Source organism: Eretmochelys imbricata, chromosome 1, assembly GCF_965152235.1.
Source record: "Eretmochelys imbricata isolate rEreImb1 chromosome 1, rEreImb1.hap1, whole genome shotgun sequence".
Lineage (NCBI taxonomy): Eukaryota > Metazoa > Chordata > Testudines > Cheloniidae > Eretmochelys > Eretmochelys imbricata.
This window is the reverse complement of record NC_135572.1, coordinates 292707446-292733399: the sequence shown is the minus strand read 5'-3', so window position 1 is coordinate 292733399 and position 25954 is coordinate 292707446. Positions and strand designations below refer to the sequence as shown.

The following is a 25954-nucleotide window of genomic DNA, read 5'->3' as shown; positions in this document are numbered from 1 at the left end:
CATTGAGACCTTTATGTCCATTATAGTTGATAAAACTGGAGTACCATGTCTCCACTCCTTTCCAGACTTGTATTATCCATGTTAGGGTTAGGGTTTTTTGTTTTATTTAAGTCAGATATGGACATTCTTTAGCATGGTTTGGTTTGGCATCACAAAAGCTGTCATTAGAACTGAACAGATTTGTGTGATAGACCCATGGTTAAAGTTGCAACTATTCCAGATAGTTGAAATATAAAATAAGTAACTGTTTAGTTAGTACTTAAACATTTCTATCACCTGGTCTGTACTACACAATTAGGTCAATGTAAGGCAGTTTACGTTGACCTAATTATGTCAAAAGAAAAGGAGAACTTGTGGCACCTTAGAGACTAACAAATTTATTTGAGCATAAGCTTTCGTGAGCTACAGCTCACTTTGTCGGATGCATGCAGTGGAAAATACAGTGGGTAGATTTATATACACAAAGAACATGAAACAATGGGTGTTACCATACACACTGTAACGAAAGTGATCAGGTAAGGTGAGCTATTACCTGCAGGAGAGCTGGGGGGAAAGAACTTTTGTAGTGATGATCAAGGTGGGCCATTTCCAGCAGTTGACAAGAACGTCTGTGGGGGTGGGGTTGGGGGGAATAAACATGGGGAAATAGTTTTACTTTGTGTAATGACACACCCACTCCCAATCTTTATTCAAGCCTAAGTTAATTGTATCCAGTTTGCAAATTAATTCCAATTCAGCAGTCTCTCGTTGGAGTCTTTTTTTGAAGATTTTTTGTTGAAGAATTGCCACTTTTAGGTCTGTTATCGAGTGACCAAAGAGATTGAAGTGTTCTCCGACTGGTTTTTGAATGTTATAATTCTTGACATCTGATTTGTGTCCATTTATTCTTTTAAGTAGAGACTGTCCAGTTTGGCCAATGTACATGGCAGAGGGGCATTGCTGGCACGTGATGGCATATATCATACTGGTAGATGTGCAGATGAACGAGCCTCCGTACTCCTTTTGTACTCCTTTTCTGCCCCAAGTACTCCTTTTCTTTTTATGGATACAGACTAACATGGCTGCTACTCTGAAACCTGTCATTATGCAAGGCACTGAATTTAGCCATATGGAGTGGAAATCTATCAAGTTCATGAAAAAACTCATACAGATACAGACAGACATCATCTTCCTTTCCAAATGCAAACTGATGGACATCATACCAAAAGGACTGAAGGTAAAAATTCCATTACAATCTACATACCACACAGACTATGCTGACAGCTTGTGCCACACACTCTCAAAGAAACTGCGGAACCACCTGATCAACATCCTCTACAGCAAACAGGGAAAGATTAAGAGTGAGCTCTCAAAACTGGATACTCTCATAAAAAAACAACCTTCCACACAAACTTTCTCGTGGCTGGACTTTACAAAAACTAGACAAGCCATTTACAACACACACTTTGCTTCTCTACAAAAGAAAAAGGACACTAAACTACTACATGCCACAAGGGGCCACAACAGTGGTTCCCTTAACCCACCCAGCAATATTGTTAATCTATCCAACTATACTCTTAGGACAAATTCTTCTGCTGGGCTATCTCGGGGCCTCTCCTTCTGCCCCTCCACCCCCACGAACATGATTCAGTTCTGTGGTGACCTAGACTTCTTCTTTCGACGTCTCTGACTCAAATAATATTTCCAACACACCTCTGAAAAACATACTAACCCACAGAGACCTTTCTACCAAGACTACAAAAAGAAGGATTCTGGGTGGACTCCTCCTGAAGGTTGAAACAACAGACTGGACTTCTACATAGAGTGCTTCCGCCGACGTGCACGGGCTGAAATTATGGAAAAGTAGCTTCATTTGCCCCATAACCTCAGTCGTGCAGAACACAATGCCATCCATAGCCTCAGAAACAACTCTGACATCATAATCAAAAAGGCTGACAAAGGAGGTGCTGTCATCATCATGAATAGGTCAGAATATGAACAAGAGGCTGCTAGGCAGCTCTCCAACACCACTTTCTACAAGCCATTACCCTCTGATCCCACTGAGGGTTACCAAAAGAAACTACAGCATTTGCTCAAGACACTCCCTGAAAAAGCACAAGAACAAATCTGCACAGACACACCCCTGGAACCCTGACCTGGGGTATTCTGTCTGCTATCCAAGATCCATAAACCTGCAAATCCTGGACGCCCCATCATCTCAGACATTGGCACCCTGACAGCAGGATTGTCTGGCTATGTAGACTCCCTCCTCAGGCCCTACGCTCCCGGTGCTCCCAGCTATTTTTGAGACACCACTGACTTCCTGAGGAAACTACAGTCCATCGGTGATCTTCCTGAAAACACCATCCTAGCCACTATGGATGTAGAAGCCCTCTACACCAACATTCCACACAAAGATGGACTACAAGCTGTCAGGAACAGTATTCCCGATAATGTCACGGAAATCTGGTGACTGAACTTTGTGACTTTGTCCTCACCCATAACTATTTCACATTTGGGGACAATGTATACCTTCAAATCAGCAGCACTGCTATGGGTACCTGCGTGGCCCCACAGTATGCCAACTTTTTTATGGCTGACTTAGAACAACGCTTCCTTGCCTCTCGTCCCCTAATGCCCCTACTCTACTTGCGCTACATTGATGACATCTTCATCTGGATCCATGGAAAAGAAGCCCTTGAGGAATTCCATGATTTCAACAATTTCCATCCTACCATCAACCTCAGCCTGGACCGGTCTACACAAGAGATCCACTTCCTGGACAGTATGGTGCTAATAAGCGATGGTCACATAAACACCACCCTATACCGGAAACCTACTGACTGCTATGCCTACCTACATGCCTCCAGCTTTCATCCAGACCACACCACATGATCCATTGTCTACAGCCAAGCTCTATGATACAACAGCATTTGCTCCAATCCCTCAGACAGAGAAAAACACCTACAAGATCCCTATCAAGTGTTCTTACAACTACAATACCCACCTGCTGAAGTGAAGAAACAGATTGACAGAGCCAGAAGAGTGCCCAGAAGGTACCTACTACAGGACAGGCCCAACAAAGAAAATAATAGAACGCCACTAGCCATCACCTTCAGCCCCCCACTAAAACCTCTCCAACGCATCATCAAGGATCTACAACCTATCCTGAAGGACGACCCATCACTCTCACAGATCTTGGGAGACAGGCCAGTCCTTGCTTACAGACAGCCCCCCAACCTGAAGCAAATACTCACCAGCAACCACACACCACACAACAGAACCACTAACCCAGGAACCTATCCTTGCAACAAAGCCCGTTGCCAACTGTGTCCACATATCTATTCAGGAGACACCATCATAGGGCCTAATCACATCAGCCACACTATCAGAGGCTCGTGCACCTGCATATCTACCAATGCAGTATATGCCATCATGTGCCAGCAATGTCCCTCTGCCATGTACATTGGCCAAACTGGACAGTCTCTGCATATAAGAATGGACACAAATCCGATGTCAAGAATTATAACATTCAAAAACCAGTCGGGGAACACTTCAATCTCTTTGGTCACTCGATTACAGACCTAAAAGTGGCAATTCTTCAACAAAAAAAACTTCAAAAACAGACTCCGAGAGACTGCTGAATTGGAATTAATTTGCAAACTGGATACAATTAACTTAGGCTTGAATAAAGATTGGGAGTGGGTGTGTCATTACACAAAGTAAAACTATTTCTCCATGTTTATTCCTCTCTCCCTCCCCCTGTTCCTCGCCCATTCTTGTCAACTGCTGGAAATGGCCCACCTTGATTATCACTACGAAAGGTTTTTTCCCCCCAGCTCTCCTGCAGGTAATAGCTCACCTTACCTGATCACTCTTGTTACAGTGTGTATGGTAACACCCATTGTTTCATGTTCTTTGTGTATATAAATCTCCCCACTGTATTTTCCACTGCATGCATCTGAGAAAGTGAGCTGTAGCTCACCAAAGCCTATGCTCAAATAAATTTGTTAGTCTCTAAGGTGCCACAAGTACTCCTTTTCTTTTTGCGGATACAGACTAACACGGCTGCTACTCTGAAACCTAATTGTCACTGTCTACACTGCAGCCTTGTCCTGGCAATGTAAGTGCTGTATGACACCAACATAATTCCACCTCCATGAGAGGTGTAGGGATTATGTAAGTGTAGTGAGTGCGATGTAGTGTCTGTGGACTGCATTACTAATATCTGCTGTTAGCTTTCTCCAGCGGAGCCATGAAATTGACAAGAAAGCTGGGCAGCTAGAACTGAGCTCCCTTCGCTCGCCTTTAGAGCTGGTGCGAGAATGGACCCAGCTCGGAAGGACTTTCTCTCCCCCTGCTCTCAGCTGGGAATTGGCTGTCTTGTCATTTTCACAGCTCTATGCTGGAGCTGTGAAATTGACAAGGCTTCCTAGCTCATGGTGGGGAGCAGGTGGGGGCTGAGTTGGATGAGAAGACTGGGGAGCTGGACTCCGCTCCCCAGGGGCAAGAAGCCCCGCTTCTGGTGGGGAACTGGGAGGTGAGAAGCCCCGGGAGGCCAGCTGGAAGGCTGGTAATTTGTGGGGCAGCCAGGCTCCTGGCAGGGAGCTTCCAGCAGAGCTGAGAGAGCTGGGGCTCTCAGCTCCCCACACTGTTTCTCTTAGTTTGGTGGAAGTGCTCCTGGTGAGGATGTGCACCACCAACCCATGGAGGGTAGTGTGGACATGCACCACCGCAGTAATTACTGGGGTGACTGTAAGTTGACCTAATGTAGGTCGATTTAAGTTTTTAGAGTACACACACCCTGAGTATTTTCAATATATAGATACATTTTCAGGGCATAGACAGTTACCATTCACAATGTTTTGCTTAGCTAATTTATGATGTGCATGCATGTTATTCCAAACTGTAAACTTCAGAATCTTTAAAAGCTTGCACTTTTATCATGATCTGTATAACTACCTTTCTGTTTCCTTTCCCATAATTAAAAAATAAATAAAATGAAATTGCCATAGTGGTATGTTTTTTGTGATAAGCCTCATGGTTCAGACATAAAAGGAAGTTGGAAAGCTGGTGCTTACACGGTGGTTCTTTTCTTAGCATACTCATATTGACAGTTTGACCCATCCAAGGAATTAAAGGAGAAGAGCACCAGATATGGAAAAAACATTAATAGTTAGTGGATAGTTTCCATTCTTGGAATATTAATGAAGGAAACATTTTCCTCTTTGGCCTGTTGTGCTTGGAAGTAGTTATGTAAAGTGTAGTCTTATTATAATCAATTGTTCTACTTCTGTTTCAGTACAATGTAGCATAACTTTTAAAGTTACTAATCATCATATGCTGAGATATAGTCAAAAAATACATTCATATTTTTCTTAGGCATTTTCAAAGGTCTTAATTTGCTGTTCCGAGAGTGACCTGTGTGTTCCAGCATCTTAGTTGGATAGCAGCTTCATTACATTAATGTATATGGCTTTCACACCAACATATTAACATTCTGATAATTTGCAATAGTTAAGCTAACTGCTGATGGCTTTCTTTTTATTTTTTCTTGGAAACTGTGAAATGGTCTAAAATTAGATAATTTGGTAAAGATTCTGACCCAATGCAATGAACAATTTGTACTTCCAACAACTGAAGGAAAAAATCTCAGAGAACTAGGAAAGTGTTTGTGAAGGTGAAGAGACCACATTTGAGTATGGCAACAGCCTATCTACATGCCCCACATTTTATACTTTCGCTATGTAAGGGAGTTTTGATTTGGCTAAGACTTAGGGCTACTCAGAAGTTTTTGGGGGCCCAGGGCAAAATGGAGAAGAAAGAGTTTCAACTACAGGCTGAGCAAGTGCAGAATGGTGGTAGAGTGGGCATTTGGACGTTTAAAAGAGCTCTGGCGCAGTTTACTGACTCGGTTAGACCTCAGCAAAACCAATATTCCCACTGCATGACGTCAGAGAACATTTCATCACGAGTGCGTTTTTTTCGCCTTCTAATCTTTGCTAGCCTTTGGGAAGGAGAAGATCCTGTGATCCTTGAAACGCATGCAGCTGGTGGAAGGAAAAAAAAAGGGACAGTGGTATTTAAAAAGACACATTTTTATAGAACAATGGGTACACTCTATTTCAGGGTAAACCTTGTTGTTAACATTACATATGTAGCACATGTGCTTTCATTACAAGGTCGCATTTTGCCTCCCTCCACCACGTGGCTAACCCCTCCCCTTGGCTAACAGCGAGGAACATTTCTGTTCAGCCACAGGCAAACAGCCCAGCAGGAACAGGCACCTCTAATGTCCCCTTAAGAAGAGTACCCTATTTCAACCAGGTGACCATGAATGATATCACTCTCCTGAGGCTAACACAGAGAGATAAAGAACGGATGTTGTTTGAATGCCAGCAAACATACACTGAACTGCTTTGTTCTGCAACGATTCCCGACTATGTGCTACTGGCCTGGCGTGGTAAAGTGTCCTACCATGGTGGACAGAATAAGGCTGCCCTCCCCAGGAACCTTTTGCAAAGGCTTTGGGAGTGCACCCAGGAGAGCTTTATGGAGATGTCCCTGGAGGATTTCCACTCCATCCCCAGACACGTTAACAGACTTTTCCAGTAGCTGTACTGGCCGCGAATGCCAGGGCAAATTAATCATTAAACACGCTTGCTTTTAAACCATGTATACTATTTAAAAAGGTACACTCACCAGAGGTCCCTTCTCCACCTGGCAGGTCCAGGAGGCAGCCTTGGGTGGGTTCGAGGGGTCCAGGGTGAGAAACAGTTCCTGGCTGTCAAGAAAACCGGTTTCTCCACTTGCTTGCTGTGAGCTATCTACAACCTCCTCATCATCATCCTCTTCCTCGTCCCCAAAACCTGCTTCCGTGTTGCCTCCATCTCCATTGAAGGCGTCAAACAACACGGCTGGGGTAGTGGTGCCTGAACCCCCTAAAATGGCATGCAGCTCATCATAGAAGCGGCATGTTTTGGGCTCTGACCCGGAGCGGCCGTTTGCCTCTCTGGTTTTCTGGTAGCCTTGCCTCAGCTCCTTAAGTTTCACGTGGCAATGCTTTGGATCTCTGTTATGGCCTCTGTCCTTCATGCCCTGGGAGATTTTGACAACTGTTTTGGCATTTCGAAAACTAGAATGGAGTTCTGATAGCACGGATTCCTCTCCCCATACAGCGATCAGATCCTGTATCTCCCTTTCGGTCCATGCTGGAGCTTTTTTGCGATTCTAGGACTCCATCATCGTCATCTCTGCTGATGAGCTCTACACTCACCTGCAGCTTGCCACGCTGGCCAAACAGGAAATGAAATTCAAAAGTTCGCGGGTTTTTTTCTGTCTATCTGGCCAGTGCATCTGAGTTGAGAGTGCTTTCCTGAGTGGTCACAATGGAGCACTCTGGGATAGCTCCCGGAGGCCAATACTGTCTAATTGTGTTCACAGTACCCCAGATTTGATCCAGCAAGACCGATTTCAGTGCTAATCCCCTTTTTGGGGGTGGAGTAAAGAAATAGATTTTAAGAGCCCTTTAAGTAAAAAAAACAAAAAAAACCCAAAAAACGGCTTCATCGTGTGGACGGGGGTCGGGTTAAATCGATTTTAATGCTGCTAAATTCAACCTCAACTGCTAGTGTAGGCCAGGGCTATTACTTTGATAGTGGTTTCACTGCTTCAGTTCTTGAATTCCACTAAGTCTGCAACAAAATGTTTGCAGCTTTCTGTAGAACTTTTCATCAGGCAGGGCTGGAATTGAACAAGTTGCAGAGTTTGAACGTTTCCAAACAAACTCTTTATGTCACACTTGGGTCTGCTGCGTGCACTCCACAAAGACTCAGACTGCATGAACTATGTGGAGAGTAGATTGCCTGAGGATTCTTCTGTAAAATTAGTTTGTGCTCCTTCAGAAATTCTAGCCATGTTGGACCCATTGTCCTGTCTTTGACCTCTACAATTTTGAAGGTCGATACCACTCTTTTCAAGTACTCTGCATATTGGCTCTGCAATGTCCTTTCTCCCACCCTCCCACCCCCGAGTCCTCAGACATCAAAAAGCACTCTTTAATTTCCCATATGTTATCTTGAGTTTGAGCGTATCACAAAGCAAAAAATAATTTGCTCTCTATAGGAAGCATCTGGTTTTCTGGCAACAGTCATATCGTAGTAGAATGCCTTCTGTACATTTTGGATAAGTGTTTTGGATTTGGTTTTAACCGTCTTTTATGAACTCCATTCTGATACCTCAAGCAGTGGTAAAGTACAAAAGAAAAGGCTGTTCCCTTGGTCTCCTGTTTTGCTGTTAGATCTGCAAAATGAAACCAGCTAAAACCAATGTGACATCTAAGATGCATTTCAAAATTTCATGGCTTTTTATGCTTTCTTCCTCAACTTGTTTTTGAAGAGCACCATCAATTCCAGTGTGGTTCTTCAAACTTTTTTCCAGTCAAAGTAGAGTGAAAAATGGACAGACGTGTGCTCGTGGCTTTCAACCCGATCTTAGTTACTTTTGAGTCCATCACCAGACATGCAAAACACGGATACTTTTGTTGTTGTTGTTTTACTGCATCCATCAAAAAGACAACAAGGAAAGCAGAATGGTTGTTGAGCATGCTGACTCCACACACAATCCAATTTCTTGACTTTCTTTCTGTCTTTGTCTTTTTCTGCAAGTCATTAGATGTAGCTGTTTAAGCACTTAAAAGGAGTCAAAAATGTCACTAACACAATTTCCAGAGAATTACATACATGCACGTGCGCATGCAAGCACATATAGTCACAAAATCATTCACAAGCAGCTCAATAGTGTTAATAAAATCCATTCTATGCTTTTCTTGCTACATATCTCAAGCAACTAGTACGGTACACTGTCCTCATCAGGAGGATGCCCTCTGCTCACTGGAAAGGAAACTGCAGCCCTCTGCTCATTGGGAAGGCTCTGTACACTGCAGCCCAGGTTGTCTGAGGTTGGTTAATTTCAGCTGAGCCTCTCTTTCTTGCCAGCCTGGATTTGAGCAGACAGGTTAGTGAAATGGAGAGCCCAGAGCCAGAGGAAAAAAAGAATTCACCTGACCTGAGCTCGGGGCTGCAGGGAGCTAAGAAAGTAGGTTTAAAAACAAAAATTTGCTAGCCAGACCCCTTCCCCACTCTTCCAGGATTTGATTTCTGAAAACAGCTGGGCCCCTAACCCCAAGCCAACCCGGGGGAAAGAGTGAAGAGGAGCTGAAATCAAGCTAGTTCTACCTTTGATCCCATAGTAAGGGCTTCATCCTTGGTGCCCCCTTCCCACTGGCGCACATCGCCCTCTCTCATCCCACCACACCTTCCATCTGCGCAGCTCTCCTCACCAGCTAACCTGCCTTCCCAATCCTGCCCACTTCATTAGCCATCTTTCCCTGCATCACAGGGTTTTCTACCTACTATGGAGCAGCAAGAAAGAACACATTTGGTTAAAATAAGCCCTGGCTAATGTGGTGCTCTCTCCAAAGTGTGCCAGACTTTAGCGAAATATTTAATTAGCCTCCACAGACTTCTTTTCTTCTCCTGCAGATTATAATGATCTCAGTCCAAGAAGCCCTGGAATGCGATTCCTTCTGAGGACATGTTCAGTTGAGATGTAATGACTGACTTGGTGTGCAAAAGAATGTAGTAAGAAGAACATGGAATGGATTCTGTTAACACTACTGAGTTGCTTGTGAATAATTTTTTGACTATACATATTGGTGACTTCTTTCTCTGTATGTCACTAATTGGCAGTGAAAGTCGCTAGATTTGTCACTGGTCAGTTTGACACTTTTTCTCGTTAGGGAAACCAAAAGGTCACTAAATCTAGTGACAAAGTATTTAAGTTGGCAACAACTTTTCAAAAGCAAATACATTTGTAAAAGGAAAAGGAGTACTTGTGGCACCTTAGACTAACCAATTTATTTGAGCATAAGCTTTTGTGAGCTACAGCTCACTTCGTCGGATGCATACTGTGGAAAATACAGAAGATGTTTGTATACATACAAACCATGAAAAAATGGGTGTTCACCACTACAAAAGGTCTGGATTTGTGCTGGAAATGGCCCGACTTGATTATCATAAACACCCATTTTTTCATGGTTTGTAGGTATACAAACATCTTCTGTATTTTCCACAGTATGCATCCGATGAAGTGAGCTGTAGCTCACGAAAGCTTATGCTCAAATAAATTGGTTAGTCTCTAAGGTGCCACAAGTACTCCTTTTCTTTTTGCGAATACAGACTAACACGGCTGCTACTCTGAAATTTGTAAAAGGGTATTGGTATTTTAGCACAGATACAAAAGGCCGAGCTAGTTAGTAGAAAGAAAAGGAGTACTTGTGGCACCTTAGAGACTAACTAATTTATTTGAGCGTAAGCTTTCGTGAGCTACAGCTCACTTCATCAGATGCAATGTAGCTCACGAAAGCTTATGCTCAAATAAATTGGTTGTCTCTAAGGTGCCACAAGTACTCCTTTTCTTTTTGTGAATACAGACTAACACGGCTGCTACTCTGAAACTAGTTAGTAGAGGGGATTATTACATTTTATTTCCAGATGTGTACATTTCTCCATTTTGAACAATGCATACTGTTTTATATTTGAGGAACAAATATGTCCACAAAATGAATCACATAATGTTTTATGTTTTCACTTCTCAAAACCTTAGTGTTGAATGTTTGGGGTTTTTTCACTGGGTTCTCCCCCTCCCTTCCTCCCTCCCTCCCCCCCCCCCCAGCAAAATGGGTGGGTTCAGGTTTACAACGACCCTGGTTTTCATTTCCTTTGGTAGACTTTTGATTAAGGTTGTTTATATCAAGCAGCCCAGGAGATCATGCTGAATCTTGGCAGAGAACACGGTGTTTAGATTTTTGCAAATTAATTTGTATATAAAGGAAAATATAATCTCATTCAGCAGATTATACACAATAAGTCTTTAACTTTTACACAATTAGTCTTTAATTTTTGATGCACTTAAATTTACATCATATAGATACATTCAAAGATCACCATTCAGATTCATTTTAAAGATGTAAAATTCTTCCCAAGTAACTTTGTACTACAGTATTTCATTGATCCTATAAATTAATCTTTCAGTATATTGAAGTTGAAATCAAGTATTTTGTGCAACAGCCATTTCTTTTTCCAGAATAAGGATGTGGCAACTCACTTTTTGTGTCTGTGCAGCAGGATTAATTTTGAATTGCAGGACAAATCAAAATTATAGATCAAATTAATTGTATAGTACCATTTTGGTGCTGTAAATCTGATTTTTAGGACATGATAGTAATACTGAGAGTAAAGTTCCCCCTGTATTATCCATCTAGGTATTTACGTTGTCTAAATGTTGCTCTGCCATTAAAACAAGATGTTGATCCATTTTCCGCCCCCCCACCAGGTTGTGTATGAACAAGAAGGGGTTTTCATTCATTCATCCTGTGCAAAAAATGACGACCAGGACAGTATAATATCAGGAGTACTACGTGTCATAGAAAAGGTAATCATTTGATACAGTTGTTAGATTTTTTTTTCCTTACATTTACCTTCAGTGCATCTAACATACCTTTGCAAGTTTAAAATATTAAAAGAAAAATCCTTAGTGTTTGTATTTGTTAATGTACACCATGATGTTTGGCAGCTATACCTAAAATGTATGTATAAAGTAAACCTACATAATTCTTTGCATAAATAGGGAGATCTTCATTTTCTTAATTATAATCTTACTGAGTTTGTGCTGATGCATAAGTGTAACTTGTATTGTAGGAAGCTGAAGTAATAGTAGACTGGAGACCATTGGATGATACTTTGGACTCTTCCAATATCCTCTGTGCTGGAAAGGTATGCTTATTAATTACTTGCATTCACCTTTTCATCTCTCTCTGCAGGTTTTGTATGTATTGTTCATCTGTTAAATTTAGCTAGATGATCCTAAAACTGGAAGTTTACTTATTCAGGGTGATGGTTATTTTTGTTGCTGTAGTGCCTAGGCGCCCTAGTCCTGGACCCCATTATGCTAAGCACTGTTCAGACAGAACAAAAAGATGGTTATGTTTTGCTGTCTGAGTGGAGGGTGCTAGGGTCCAATGAAACCTGATCTTCAGAGTATGAAAGAGGGGAGTGCTACCTCTGTGGATCTGCCTATACGAGGGTTTAAAGATGTTGTGTTAGGATATTAGCTCACACACCCTAACTAAAATGGTTTAAGTCTAGGAGAGAAAATATCTTGATTAAAGCCTAGAGGCTTTAACTGTACTAGTTTGGTATGTGCTAAAACAAAGCTATTATAATACAAATGAATAAAATTTGCCCTGTTTTGTTTAGCATTTTGGAAGGTCTTAAATTGAGGTAGGTAACATGACCGAACATCAGACATTTAAATCCTAGTCAAGAAAGACTAGGCCTAAGACAAGTAATTCTTTCCTATTCCTCTTTTGATGTTGCAGAAATCTCTCTGCATGGGCTGGTCAGGGATCTATGCAATATTCATATGTATGTAGATGTTAACTTCCAATTTTTCTAAGTGCTTTAACAGTAAGCTTATATCTACCTCAGCTATAGTGGTTCTACTTCCCCACTATGAGAAGCCCAATTTTGGCCTCTGCCTACTAAGTCTGTTACAATAAAAGCACTATAAAAGATTAGAATGTTTAAGATCCTTTCACGTTGTTGCTTAAAACACATGACCCACAAGTCTAGAAAGCCAGGAAATTCTGTGTTGATAGTTACTAAAAGCACAAACATATGAAAGTGTTAGAGTGCACAATTAAGGTCACCCAAATAACTTTCTTTTCTTCATGGCAATGTCAGTCTCCAACTTCTCTTTCATTCCCTTTATACCCTGTGGTTGAAAACTGAACTCACTTAACTCTGTAGTGTAGATATAGCTTAAGTTGACACAAGCTATGCTGACTATCATAAATCGCTATCATTACAAAAAGAAAAGGAGGACTTGTGGCACCTTAGAGACTAACATTTATTTGAGCATAAGCTTTCATGAGCTACAGCTCACTTCATCAGATGCATTCAGTGGAAAATACAGTGGGGAGATTTATATACACAGAGAACGTGAAACAATGGGTGTTACCATACACACTGTAAGGAGAGTGATCAGGTAAGCTGAGCTATTACCAGCAGGGGAGCGGGGGGACACACGACCTTTTGTAGTGATAATCAAGGTGGGCCATTTCCAGCAGTTGACAAGAATGGGTGAGGAACAGCCGGGGGGGGAATAGATTTACTTTGTGTAATGACGCATCCACTCCCAGTCTCTATTCAAGCCAAAGTTTGCAAATTAATTCCAATTCAGCAGTCTCTCATTGGAGTCTGTTTTTGAAGTTTTTTTGTTGAAGAATTGCCACATTTAGGTCTATAATCGAGTGACCAAAGAGATTGAAGTGTTCCCAGACTGGTTTTTGAATGTTATAATTCTTGACATCGGATTTGTGTCCATTTATTCTTTTACGTAGAGACTGTCCAGTTTGGCCAATGTACATGGCAGAGGGGCATTGCTGGCACATGATGGCATATATCGCATTGGTAGATGTGCAGGTGCACGAGCCTCTGATAGTGTGGCTGATGTGATTAGGCCCTATGATGATGTCTCCTGAATAGATATGTGGACACAGTTGGCAACGGGCTTTGTTGCAAGGATAGGTTCCTGGGTTAGTGGTTCTGTTGTGTGGTGTGTGGTTGCTGGTGAGTATTTGCTTCAGGTTGGGGGGCTGTCTGTAAGCAAGGACTGGCCTGTCTCCCAAGATCTGTGAGAGTGATGGGTCGTCCTTCAGGATAGGTTGTAGATCCTTGATGATGCGTTGGAGAGGTTTTAGTTGGGGGCTGAAGGTGATGGCTAGTGGCGTTCTGTTATTTTCTTTGTTGGGCCTGTCCTGTAGTAGGTACCTTCTGGGTACTCTTCTGGCTCTGTCAATCTGTTTCTTCACTTCAGCAGGTGGGTACTGTAGTTGTAAGAACGCTTGATGGAGATCTTGTAGATGTTTTGCTCCAACCCCTCAGACAGAGACAATGCGGTTGTATCATAGAGCTTGGCTGTAGACAATGGATCATGTGGTGTGGTCTGGATGAAAGCTGGAGGCATGTAGGTAGGCATAGCAGTCAGTAGGTTTCCGGTATAGGGTGGTGTTTATGTGACCATCGCTTATTAGCACCATACTGTCCAGGAAGTGGATCTCTTGTGTAGACCGGTCCAGGCTGAGGTTGATGGTAGGATGGAAATTGTTGAAATCATGGAATTCCTCAAGGGCTTCTTTTCCATGGATCCAGATGAAGATGTCATCAATGTAGCGCAAGTAGAGTAGGGGCATTAGGGGACGAGAGGCAAGGAAGCGTTGTTCTAAGTCAGCCATAAAAAAGTTGGCATACTGTGGGGCCACGCAGGTACCCATAGCAGTGCTGCTGATTTGAAGGTATACATTGTCCCCAAATGTGAAATAGTTATGGGTGAGGACAAAGTCACAAAGTTCAGTCACCAGATTTCCGTGACATTATCGGGAATACTGTTCCTGACAGCTTGTAGTCCATCTTTGTGTGGAATGTTGGTGTAGAGGGCTTCTACATCCATAGTGGCTAGGATGGTGTTTTCAGGAAGATCACCAATGGACTGTAGTTTCCTCAGGAAGTCGGTGGTGTCTCAAAGATAGCTGGGAGTGCTGATAGCGTAGGGCCTGAGGAGAGAGTCAACATAGCCAGACAATCCTGCTGTCAGGGTGCCAATGCCTGAGATGATGGGGCGTCCAGGATTTCCAGGTTTATGGATCTTGGGTAGCAGATACAACATCCCTGGTCGGGGTTCCAGACTCCAACAGACTCCAACTAGAGACTGGTGAAATGGAATTAATTTGCAAACTGGATACAGTTAACTTAGGCTTGAATAAAGACTGGGAGTGGGATGGGTCATTACACAAAGTAAAACTATCTCCTCTCCCCCTCCCCCTCCCCTCCCGCCGTTCCTCAGACATTCTTGTCAACTGCTGGAAATGGCCCACCTTGATTATCACTACAAAAGGTTCTCTTCCCCCCCCCCCCCGCCCCGCCCCGCGCTCTCCTGCTGGTAATAGCTGAGCTTACCTGATCACTCTCGTTACAGTGTGTATGGGAACACCCATTGTTTCATGTTCTCTGTGTATATAAATCTCCCCACTGTATTTTTCACTGAATGCATCCGATGAAGTGAGCTATAGCTGACGAAAGCTTATGCTCAAATAAATTTGTTAGTCTCTCTAAGGTGTCACAAGTACTCCTTGTTCTTTTTGCAAATACAGACTAACACGGCTGCTACTCTGAAACCCGCCATACGTTACATTGCTTTTGCATGTTCACACAGTGCTCCTTGTGTCAGAGTGAATGCACAGTTGATGCTCTAGCATAGAGAGAGCGAGCAGTGCACTGTGGGTAGCTATCTCACTGTGCAACTCGACACATTCTGCTGCTAGAAGTTGTGGGAATGGATTGCAGTGCATCATGCGCGTGGGTTCCCTGTCCCATGATGCATTTTTTGTGTCGTCATTTCATGAGCTTCCAACTACGTTTTGTGGCATTTTTCAACCACCCCTGTAAACTGTGCACCTACCATCTCTGCCTAAAAACATGGATCCTGCACTGCCCTCTGGTCTTGTGATGAGTGTTATGAACATAATTTGGCTGATCATGCAGTATTTCATGAGCTACAAATCTGAACAGGAATCTGTGGTGCGTGCCATGGACCGAAACAATTCTAGATTACTTTTGGTATTCACAGAGCAGCTGCACATGGCGAACCATCGCTATTGGTGAATGCACACAATATGGACACAAAGTATAATGTTTGCCATCTTAATAACTTTTACTCTTTCTGTGTTTCTGCCTTAATGCTGTGATCTTGATTTAGAACAAAGGCCAATTCTGTTTCTCGCTATGGTATAATTGACACATCGAATCTTTGCAGGGAGTTGGGAATGATTGCTTTTAAAATACTATTTATTTAACTTGTAATTGTTAAAATGTATCCTTTTCTGTTGTCTGTGGTCATAAAGAAGGGTGGAAGTGGCTCAAGTACAAGTAAATTGTACAATTTAGAGTAATAAATGATACATCTGTCATTACTGGGATGAGATCAATTTGTCAATTATGAATAGGTAAGGTTGTATTAAAATTTCTGCTTGTTCTTAGTGCATCTCTAGTTGGGCAGATTTAAGATTATTTGTGTGATCTTCACTGTCTTTTTCTATAAGTTTCAAATGTTTGCGTTTCTTTTGAATTTAAACTGAACATGGAATTTCTTGTTTTTTTCCTAATAGTTGTTTGATAACTATGTTCTTCTGAGGATTTTAACACTCAAGTCTGTACTTTCAGCCTTAACTCCAATTTACCAAAGGTGTTTGTGTTTTTTAAATCTTGAAATTCACTACTGATAAAATTTAGTTTTAGTTTTTATGACTTCATTTTTTATTTTTATTTTTTTTTAATTTTGTTTAGGATTCCAGTTCAGTTGTAGAGTGGACACAAACCCCTAAAGAAAAATCTCCACGAGGGTCAGACCACCAGAATAATTATGAGGCAGAATGGGACATGGTCAACACAGTCTCGTTTAAAAAGAAGCCACGTTCTAATGGAGGTACGTGAAAAAATAAATTCTGAAATTTTAAATATTTCCCTTGGTATTAACTTGGTTTTGAAAGATCATTAGTTTATAAAAATACTCTCAAATGTGTTCCCTCAGGAACTGAAATGCTGAGGTGACTTGTGGCTTGAATTGCTTCCATTTTCCCAGCTGAATTGATCTCTGCACCCACAAAGCTGTCTGCTTCTTCAGTCTGATTTCCTCTCCAAATCACTCCAGGGGGAATTGTGTGGTTGAAGCTTATGTCTAACCAGCATTTTAAGAGCTCTCCTACTGTGTAACAAAGCATTGGTATGCCTGTCTTAATATGCATAATACCTTCACATCTCTCTTAAGCAAGTGAAACTTGAACAAATGTATGCAATAGTTAGGAGAGAGAATGGGAAGATTAATGCTGTATTAAGCAGATGCTACTTCACTACTGGAACACCAGAGGGAGATTGAGTATATTACTGTGCAGTGAGAGCTTACACATCAGAAAAAAAGAGATATAGCTGGAGAATTGTACTCTATTCACACCTAACACTCAAGTTCTGGTAAAATAAGAAAATAAATACAGGAAAATTGAAAGAATTAAAGAATTTGGAACCATCAAGTTTTCATAGCTAGCGTGTGCACAGTTCTTATGTTTCCCATTATTATTTTGCTTGTAATTGTGTGATCTTCTTACAGTTAGGTTTGTCCTCCCTCTGTAATCCCCCTCCATCTTTTTATATTCATGGTCTTGCACTATATTAAACACCAGTCCTGTAACTGGGGATTGTAATGGGGCCAACAAACCCCATACTGAGCGTAGACAGAAGGGGGAGGAGAACAGCTTGTAGGCAAACAGCATGACCACACCTTCACGCAGCTGCCAGAGCTGCCAGTCATGGAGGCAGGCTCCAAGAGCTTCATCCAGTAGAGGAAACAAAGCCTGCTATAAAGGGGAGAGTGCAGAGAAGGAAAGGGATGCAGAACAGCCTGAGACAGCAAATGAGTAACACCCTTGCACCAGGCTGCCTCTATGAACAGCCAAGAGACTGAAACATACTTCTAGATTTAATTCGAGCTGAGGGTCCAAGAACTGCCCTGCCCAGGGGCAAACTAAGGAGGACCAGTCGGGGGCAGCAGAGACCCCACAAAAGACCACACCAGGAGCTGGTGATAAGGGACCCTTATGTTTATATGGCACCCCATCAATGATGGTGGTTCTTAGAGTGAATGTCCACGTGTATTCCACTCCAGGTGTACATGAGCCATCTGTGCTGGATATTGGAGATATTTAGTTAGCGGTGACTGTTCAGTCTATTCATGCACCTTAAGTACCCCTGTACCCCAAACCAAGGGTATAAAGGACGATGCAGGACTAACCACCACTGCAGTTCCTTCTCACTGCCCAAGACTGCGATGGAGTGCTCAGTGTCCTGCACTCCTATTATTTTATTGTTGCACATAGTGATTATTTAATGTTAGACTAGTGATTTGCCTGTTGATGATCATTTTATAGCTGTTTATAATTTTTTGATAGGTTTCAGTTAGCTATGAGGAAGCTTTCATTCACATTTCCTCTTCCCCCCACCCCCTCCCCCCTTAGGGTTTTTTGGTCTTTTTGGGTGATAATGCCTCAGCCTAAATCACCTAGCTTCAGATATTGCTCTTCTTGCAAGTTAGCATTTCCTCTTAGTCATGGATGCACTCAATGTTGTCTTTTGTTATGGGAATCACTCATCCCCCTCAAAAAGCAGTGTGTATAAGTCCTTTTCAAAAAGGGTATGAAAACCGAAGATAAGACTGAAAATATCGGACTACTCCTTGGGACCAGCCAGGGAGCCAGACCCATCAATAGCCCCACCCCCAGTTTGTTGGTCAGCAAGTTCAAAGTGTGCCCCTCAAGCTCTGCTCCCAGTAATGCAAGAACGTGGGACAAGATAGGTCTTCATCTACTAAACGATCCTGGAGGGAAATGTTGGGGAAAGAGCTGAAGGATATCCATCTCCCTCAATCTAGAGGCAGATCTCTCCATAAATGCTCTAAGAAGAGGTCTAAATTGCTTCCCAAGACTCCATGGCCTGGAATGGATAGTGGTGGATCTCTTGTGGAATGTGGTGTACCACTTGTCTGGTTCCTATAGCCAAGGTATCGGTGCCTGTTAGGGTGCTGTAACATCAGCACAGATTTTCATTGTTGGCATAGGGTAGGCTGGTACTGAGCACCTTAATCACAGACGCCCCCAAAGGGATTATATTATTTTGAGGTTCCCAGCTCATTTGACATTGGTACTGATTAAATACATGGTACCAAGGGATGTAGTACTGGGAAGCCTGACTCTGTTACTATTAGGAAGGGTGCATATCTCTTTGATTTGGGAGGTTAATACTTCAATGGTATCAACTTCCTCTCCTGTACTTACCCCAAAGCTGGCTTTACCTTCTACCCCCCCTGCCTGTGCAGCTTCTCCCTTTGAGTCGGATATATTTTATTCAGTCCTAGCATAGTGGAGAAGATTTCCCACATATTTTCACAAAACTAGCTCTCTAGACTTCCTCTCAGAGAAGTTTTAGTGCTTGAAGTACAGGTCTCTACAAAAGACCTACTGTTTGAAGGGTCAGAGCTGTTTGGCGAGAAAACAGTATGTTACACTTGCCTAAAAACTCTAATAGCAAGCCTGAAATCATTAGACATATACACATCTCTTGTGTATCAAAAAATTTATCACCTGCAGCAGAGGAAGTGGCTGCTCTCATAAATAGGCATTCAAAATATTAACCTAAGAAGCAGCCTCCTTGCTACAGAGAGCATTATCCCTGTAATCGCTCAACCTCATGCCCTGCTCAGTCCTATTCCAGGTTTCTATTCCAAATATTTCCTCATGCCCAAGAAGAAGGAAAGTTAGAGACCTGTTCTGGACCTCAGTATGCTCAGTACCTTCATTCAGCAAATAAGGTTCAGGATGATTACCTTAATATCTGCGTTACCATTGCTAAATAAGAAAGATAAGTTTGCAGCTCTCAACCTGCAGGATGCTTATTTTCATGTTGCCATATATCCTGCACACAGAAAATTCCTGTAGTTTGTGGTAGGCCAAAAGAGTATCTTACCCTTTGATTTATCCACAGTTCCAGGAGTATTTACAAAGGTCATAGCAGTAATGGCTGCTCACTTAAGAAAACAGGGGATATCGGTATTTCCATACCTAGACAACTGGTTGGTCAAGAGAACTCTTACCAAGAAGGTCAGACCTCCACTCAGACCATTCTCCATCTGTTTGGATCTCTGTCTGTGAGTCAGCACTTGCGCTGTTTCATTCTAATACAATGAATAGAATTTATCAGGGCTATACTGTACTCCAAAACAGCGAGGGCCTATCTACCTCAAGAACAGGTTTGAGACTATGGCCAGACTTACCACAATACTTTTTAGATAGTGCCTCAGAAGTTGGCAATGACTTTTATCAGCTTACTAGGCCATATGACCTCTTGCACTTTCATAATGTTGCATGCCAGATGACACCTACGCTGCCTGCAAGGTTGGATGAAGTTTGTTCATGTGCTAAGTGTGACAGGTTTCAATCGGTCCACCGAGCCTCTAGGGGGTGATGGAGAGCTACTGTCCCACTGGCAGGCTTTAGTCACACGTTTCGGTCACTGGGGAATTAGCAGAGAAGGTGTGCTGGCCAGAGTCTGCGGTGCGCCCCTCAGGCAGGGGAGCGTTGGCACGAGTCTGCGGTGTTCGGGATTCTGCTACCCAAGGCGGGTTGGCCGGGGTAGGGGAACGCAGGCCCACCCAACTCCACTGTGTTCCAGCCCCGGGCCCTGACAGTGGCGGGAGGAGAGGGTCCCGCCGCTAGGTCAGCGGGGAACCATCCGCGCCACACTGACCAAATACACCCACCACACTGTGCAGTTCTGCCCCTGGGCTACTTCCTACCCGGTCTCTCAAGCGGGCCTCTCTGGTCCCTCCAGCTCGTCCGGGTATTCAGCTGCTGGCAGCTCCAGCTCCCCCTCTGTGTCAGGCTCACGCTGGCCCGGTTTACAGTGTGGCCCCTCTGGGTACTCGGCAGCTGGCAGTTCTGGTCGCCTCAGTCCTTCCTCCTGGTCAGGTTTCTCCTGGCCCAGGGCCTCCCCTGGGTCGGCAGCAGGGTCTGGAGGGAACAGCCAGCAGCCTGTGTCTGTCTCCCTCCCTGGTGCTGCCCTCACTGGGCAAAGGGCCCCGCCCTTTGTATTTCCTGTTCCACCTCTCCCCTTCTGGGGATTGGAATAAACTTGGTCTGCCCCGCCCACTCAGGCTGAGAGGGTGGCTCTTTACCCTCTGGTTCCAAGGGGAGCCACCCTGGCTCCCTACACTGAGCCATCACAGTTTGTACCTGCCGGTAGTGGTCCCTTGAGGTTCTTGCCTCCATTAATTGGTGGAAGAACCCACACTGTGCATGGGAGTTCCCTTCTCCCCATCTCTTCCAACAAAAGTGATAGTTACAAATGCATCTCTATTGGGTTGGGAAACCCACCCAGAACATCAAATATTCTGGAGCTAAGAGTAATCCAAAATGCCTGCATTCAGATTATGACGGACAATACAACTATTATCTTTTATATACACATGCAGGGAGTGGCACGTCATCTCCCCTGTGTAGAGAGCAGAGCAGCTGTGGAATTGGTTCATACAGCATTGCATTACATTCACAGCAGTTTACTTACCGGGTCTGCAGCACCCATTGACAGACAAGCTGAGCAGACACTTTTCAGCAGATCATGAATACGAAATACACAACTCTAATTCAGTCAATCTTCCAGAAGCGGGGTCACACCTCAGTGAACTTATTTGTGACACACAAGAACGAGAAATGCCCAACTTTCTGTTCCAGAGGTGATCAGAACATGTAGTAGATGTGTTCCTCATTCTGTGGTCTTGTGTTCTGATGTATACATATTCACTAATTCTGTTACTTCCAAGAGTGCTCAGGAAGGCCAGGCAAGATGCAGTCACACTTTCCCTCATAACTTCTGCATTGGTAGCCAAGATAGTTTTGGTTTCTGGAGCTCATATGTTTCTCCAGCAGCCCTCCCAACATTTCTTTTTGCTAGTACTGTATGAGATCTCTTATCTCAGGATGGGGGTTGAACCTATCTTCCCAACCTATCCTCACTTCATCTCTGTGAATTTTGGATGCGTGTCGGAAGTAGAAAGAGCATGTTCTACTAGCATTCAAAATATTATGATCAACAGCAGAAAATACCTCCACTAGAAAAAAAAAAAACTATGATGCAAAGTGGAGAATTTTCATCACCTGGTGTGAGCATTGTAGACTTGTGCCTCTTCAGTTGCAAATTCCCACTATCTTAGACTATCTGCTGTTATCAACAACCTTAGGTCTATCACTCAGCTCTCTCAGGGTACATCGTGGTGCCATAAGGGCATACTACCCACTTACATAGGGGTTTTTGGTGTTTTTCTACCTACCTGTGATCAGATTTATTAGAGGCCTAGTGAGGATATTCCCACCTATAAGGGAATGGAATCTTCTATATGGGATCTAAATGTAGTTGACAGCTCTCCTGAGACCTCCATTTGAACCTGTGGTTTCATGCTCCCTCTTGCACTTGTCTATGAAGACTTTCTTCCTTATAGCTATCACATCAGTAAAGAGAGTGGGAGAAGTAGGGACCCTTATGGCTGATACCCCTGCCCCCACAGTTTTTTTAAAGTTGGTAATGTATCCCTCAGACATGTCCGAAGTTCATGCCGAAGTTCATGAATTTCCTTTAAATCAGGCCATTCATTTACCCATATTTTTTCCAAAGCCCTGTTCGTAAACATGCTGACGTGAGATTATAAACCCTGGATATTTGAAGGGTCCTTGTCTTTTACCTTCAGAGGACAAAACCCTTTAGATCTTCAACAAGACTCTTTGTTTCCTTTGCTGAAAGGATGAGAGGCCATCATATTTCTACTCAAAAGTTGTTAAGGTGGGTTTCAGGGCATCATGAATTGACTAAACTAGGTCCACCGAGTATTGTCAGGGCCCATTCCCCTAGGAAATAGGTGGCATCAGCTGCTACTTTGAGGAAAAAAAACCCATAATTGATATTTGTAAAGCTTCCACCTGCGGTTCCATACACACCTTAGTAACCACTATACCGTGACAGAAAGATCTAGAGCAGACATTTCTTTTGATAGAACAGTCCTTCGGTCTCTTTTTAGATAAGACACTGAGCATCTAACACCTTAATTTAGATCTCTGCTTGGGGGTCACCTAGAATGGAATGCACATGTGGAGAAGCATCTGAAGAAGAAACTTTACTTACCTGTGCAGTAACTGGAGTTCTTTGAGATGTTTTTATATGTATATTCCATGACCCACCCTCCTTCCCCTTGCTTTGGAGTCGTCCTATACTTTCAGGCTCCAAGATGGCAAAGAAACTGGAGTGGTAGTTAGTTCTGCACTGCCCTTTATACCCTTGGTATGAGGCTGAGTACTGTGCCTCATACCAAGGGTATAAAGGGCAGTGCAGAACAGATGGACACTGCTAGCTAAAACACAAAACAAATGGACACTGCTAGCTAAAATCTCCTGTCTCAAGCACATGGGGTGCATGCATACTATAAGTTGTACAAACGTAGTCCCAGTTCATGAATTCTGGTTGATATTGTGAAGGTGTATTATGAAAACCTGCTGTATCATGAGTGCCTATGTGTATGGGGATCAGCTATTGCTGACAGGTCTTGTAGCAGGTTCACACTAGTAGGAACAATGGGAAATACTCAAAGTTAACAATGGTATTTAGACCTCAGAAAGGTTAGGCTGAAAAGCAGTTGCATCCTTAGAAATCTGGTTTTAGCATAACCTTTCTGAAGGGAGCGGGGGAAGGTAAGAGCAGTACAACATTACCAGGAGCAGAAGAGAGGCAGCCCAGGGGACTAGGAGGAGTTGAAATCAGGGAATGCACAAGAACAATGAGCCTGACAGGAAAAGGAAATGTGGGATATGAGAGAGCAGGGCCACAAGCTGAGAAAGGGGCTCCATGAGGGAGAGATGAGTCACCATGTAACAGTTTGCATGAGGCAGGGGACACCTTGCCTACTTTCCTGGACCTAGATGGTTCCCCAAGTAGGACTCGCTAACTCACCTTCCCTTGTGAAGGACTCTGCATGTTTAAGATGTTTGTTGTTTTGTATGAGTTGTACTCTCCTGTGCTCTGTAATATTAAGTATTAATGTGTTATGTGGTTCGCAACTGCTTGTGTGCCCCTGAGAGATTGAACCTGTAAAGCAAAAGCTTCACACGTCTGTGGTGGAATTCTGGGATAGGGTGTATTTAAGTAACTTGAGTATCTTGAAGGTCAGTCCTGATCCTGGGGGCTTAGGGCAGGTGGGCTGCAGAGCTCCATTTCTGAGAAGTGGTAGCTAGCAGACTGAGAGTCTGTGCCCAGGAAATGTGCTGGAGGGGTCAAGGGAGGAACCAATGCTTTAACCAGCTGAGGCTCCAAGAGGTTGAAACACCATGGTAATCCAGTGTAGGAGAGGCTTGGATTCCCCTCACAAGAGTCCTAGAGGGTGGCCTGGAGGAGATACTTTGCTAGGATCTGTGACATGTACCTAGAGTGGAATTAACTTTACAAGTGAATAACCTTTTTTTCTGACTGGGGTGAGGGGTCTACTCATATGTATATGGCTGCAGGATCAGGGCTTTAGATAATGGTCCCTTTGAGGCAAGGATTCTGCCTACCTGTGTGTTTGTACGGTGCCTAGCACAACAGAGCCCCAATCTGATTGGAGCCATTAGGCGGATCATGGGACATGGCACTTGTAGTTGGGATTTCATTAGCCAGTGAATTTACAGATGGTAGACAAACTGTCTAGGAAATAAGCAGGAAAATTATGTCTGATAGCTGTATCAACTGTTTAGAAGCCTCTGGGATGTGGACAGGTATAGTGAGAACTGAAGAATGCTACAGTGCACACTCCATTCCCAGAGCTAGTGTTACATTTCTGAAAAGTTGGCAGTATTGATATGGGGTATATGCAGTGGCAGATTTAGAGTTAGTGGGGCTCTGTGCGCAGATTCATTTTTGTGCCCTCGCTCCCCTCAGGACCCATCCAAGAAAAAGAACATTCTCTCTTATCTCTGCCTCCCACCTGTTTTTCATTCTTTTTTTTCTTCATCCTCCTCCTATATTATAAGTAAAGGGAAGTAAATGAAAATAAAGTGAGGTACCTTAATTGGGACAGGAGAGGGTGAGGGGTGTGGGCTCTGGGAGGGAGTTTGGGTGCGGGCTGGGGCAGGCGGTTGGGGTGTGGGGGGGTGAGGAGTCGGGCTCTGGGAGGAAATTTGGGTGTGGGGTGCAGGAGGGGGTCAGTGGGGTGGCGTTTACCTCGCGTGGCACGGCTCCCAAAGTGACTAGCGCATCCACCCCTCTGGCAGTGGCTCCTAGGCAGGGGAGGGCCAGAGGGTCTCCACGCACCACCCCTGCAGCTCCCATTGGCCGCAATCCCCCCTGCAAGGGGCCACAGGGACAAGCCGGCCGCTTCAGGGAGCAGCGTGGGCGTGGTGTGGAGGGAGGGAGGCAGAGTGGGGAAGGAACTGCCTTAGCCCTGCTGCTGGCACGTCTCTGTGCGCCCCTTGTGGGGAGGGAGGGCAGTGAGTCTCGGGCAGCACTCGGAGCCCTCTCTCCCCACCAGGGGTTTGCAGAGATGTGCCAGAAGCCGGCAGCTTCTGGGAGTGGCGTGGGGCCACTGGTCACGGCATGCAGGCAGCCTGTGCCGCTGGCCGGGACTCAGGAGCAGGTTGTCAGATGAGATTTGTCTTGCATTTTGTGGGCCCCCCTGTCGTTGGGGGCCCTGTGCCACTACACAGTTTGTTTCATTGTAAATCCGTTCCTGGGTATATGTAGATGCTAATAGTGGAAGCCAAACTGTAATTGTCACAATTTTGTCTTTAAAGATGCTACAACTCATGCAAATGGAGAAAGCAAGTGGTCATTCCAGTTCAGTTTGACAGATCTGAAGTCAATCAAACAAAACAAAGAAGGCATGGGATGGTCTTATTTGGTATTCTGTCTAAAGGATGATGTCATCCTCCCAGCTCTTCACTTCCATCATGGTGATAGCAAATTATTGATTGTGTCCCTTGAAAAATATGTGGTGTTGTGTGAGTAAGTATCAAAAAGTTCTTAATTATGTTAATATATCATATAAATAACGGCAATAATTGTAAATTCTAGTAATACATTTGCAAGTATGAAAGTAGGTTCTGAAAATTTAACACTGACAGTTAATAAAATCCCTTCCCTTTAATCTTATTTCTCACTACTTTAATAATTTATCTCATTTCTAACAATTGATTTAATCATGTTTTCATTTCAGATGTTTTGATATAATTAAACAAGCT

General features: G+C 43.5%; 1 protein-coding gene across 4 annotated transcripts in view; it reads left to right on the top strand.

Annotated features, from left to right (window-relative positions):
• The window catches only part of TBC1D15 (TBC1 domain family member 15), an 83497-nt gene that overhangs the window by 5698 nt on the left and 51845 nt on the right, over positions 1-25954 (top strand). For 2 of the 4 annotated variants that reach the window (XM_077832778.1, XM_077832774.1), the window contains exons 2-5: positions 11374-11472; positions 11739-11813; positions 16443-16581; positions 25508-25718. In XM_077832778.1, the coding sequence (XP_077688904.1) occupies positions 11374-11472; positions 11739-11813; positions 16443-16581; positions 25508-25718 (524 nt within the window). The remainder of the gene's footprint in view (positions 1-11373; positions 11473-11738; positions 11814-16442; positions 16582-25507; positions 25719-25954) is intronic. The other 2 variants (XM_077832784.1, XM_077832780.1) reach the window with 1 other exon arrangement.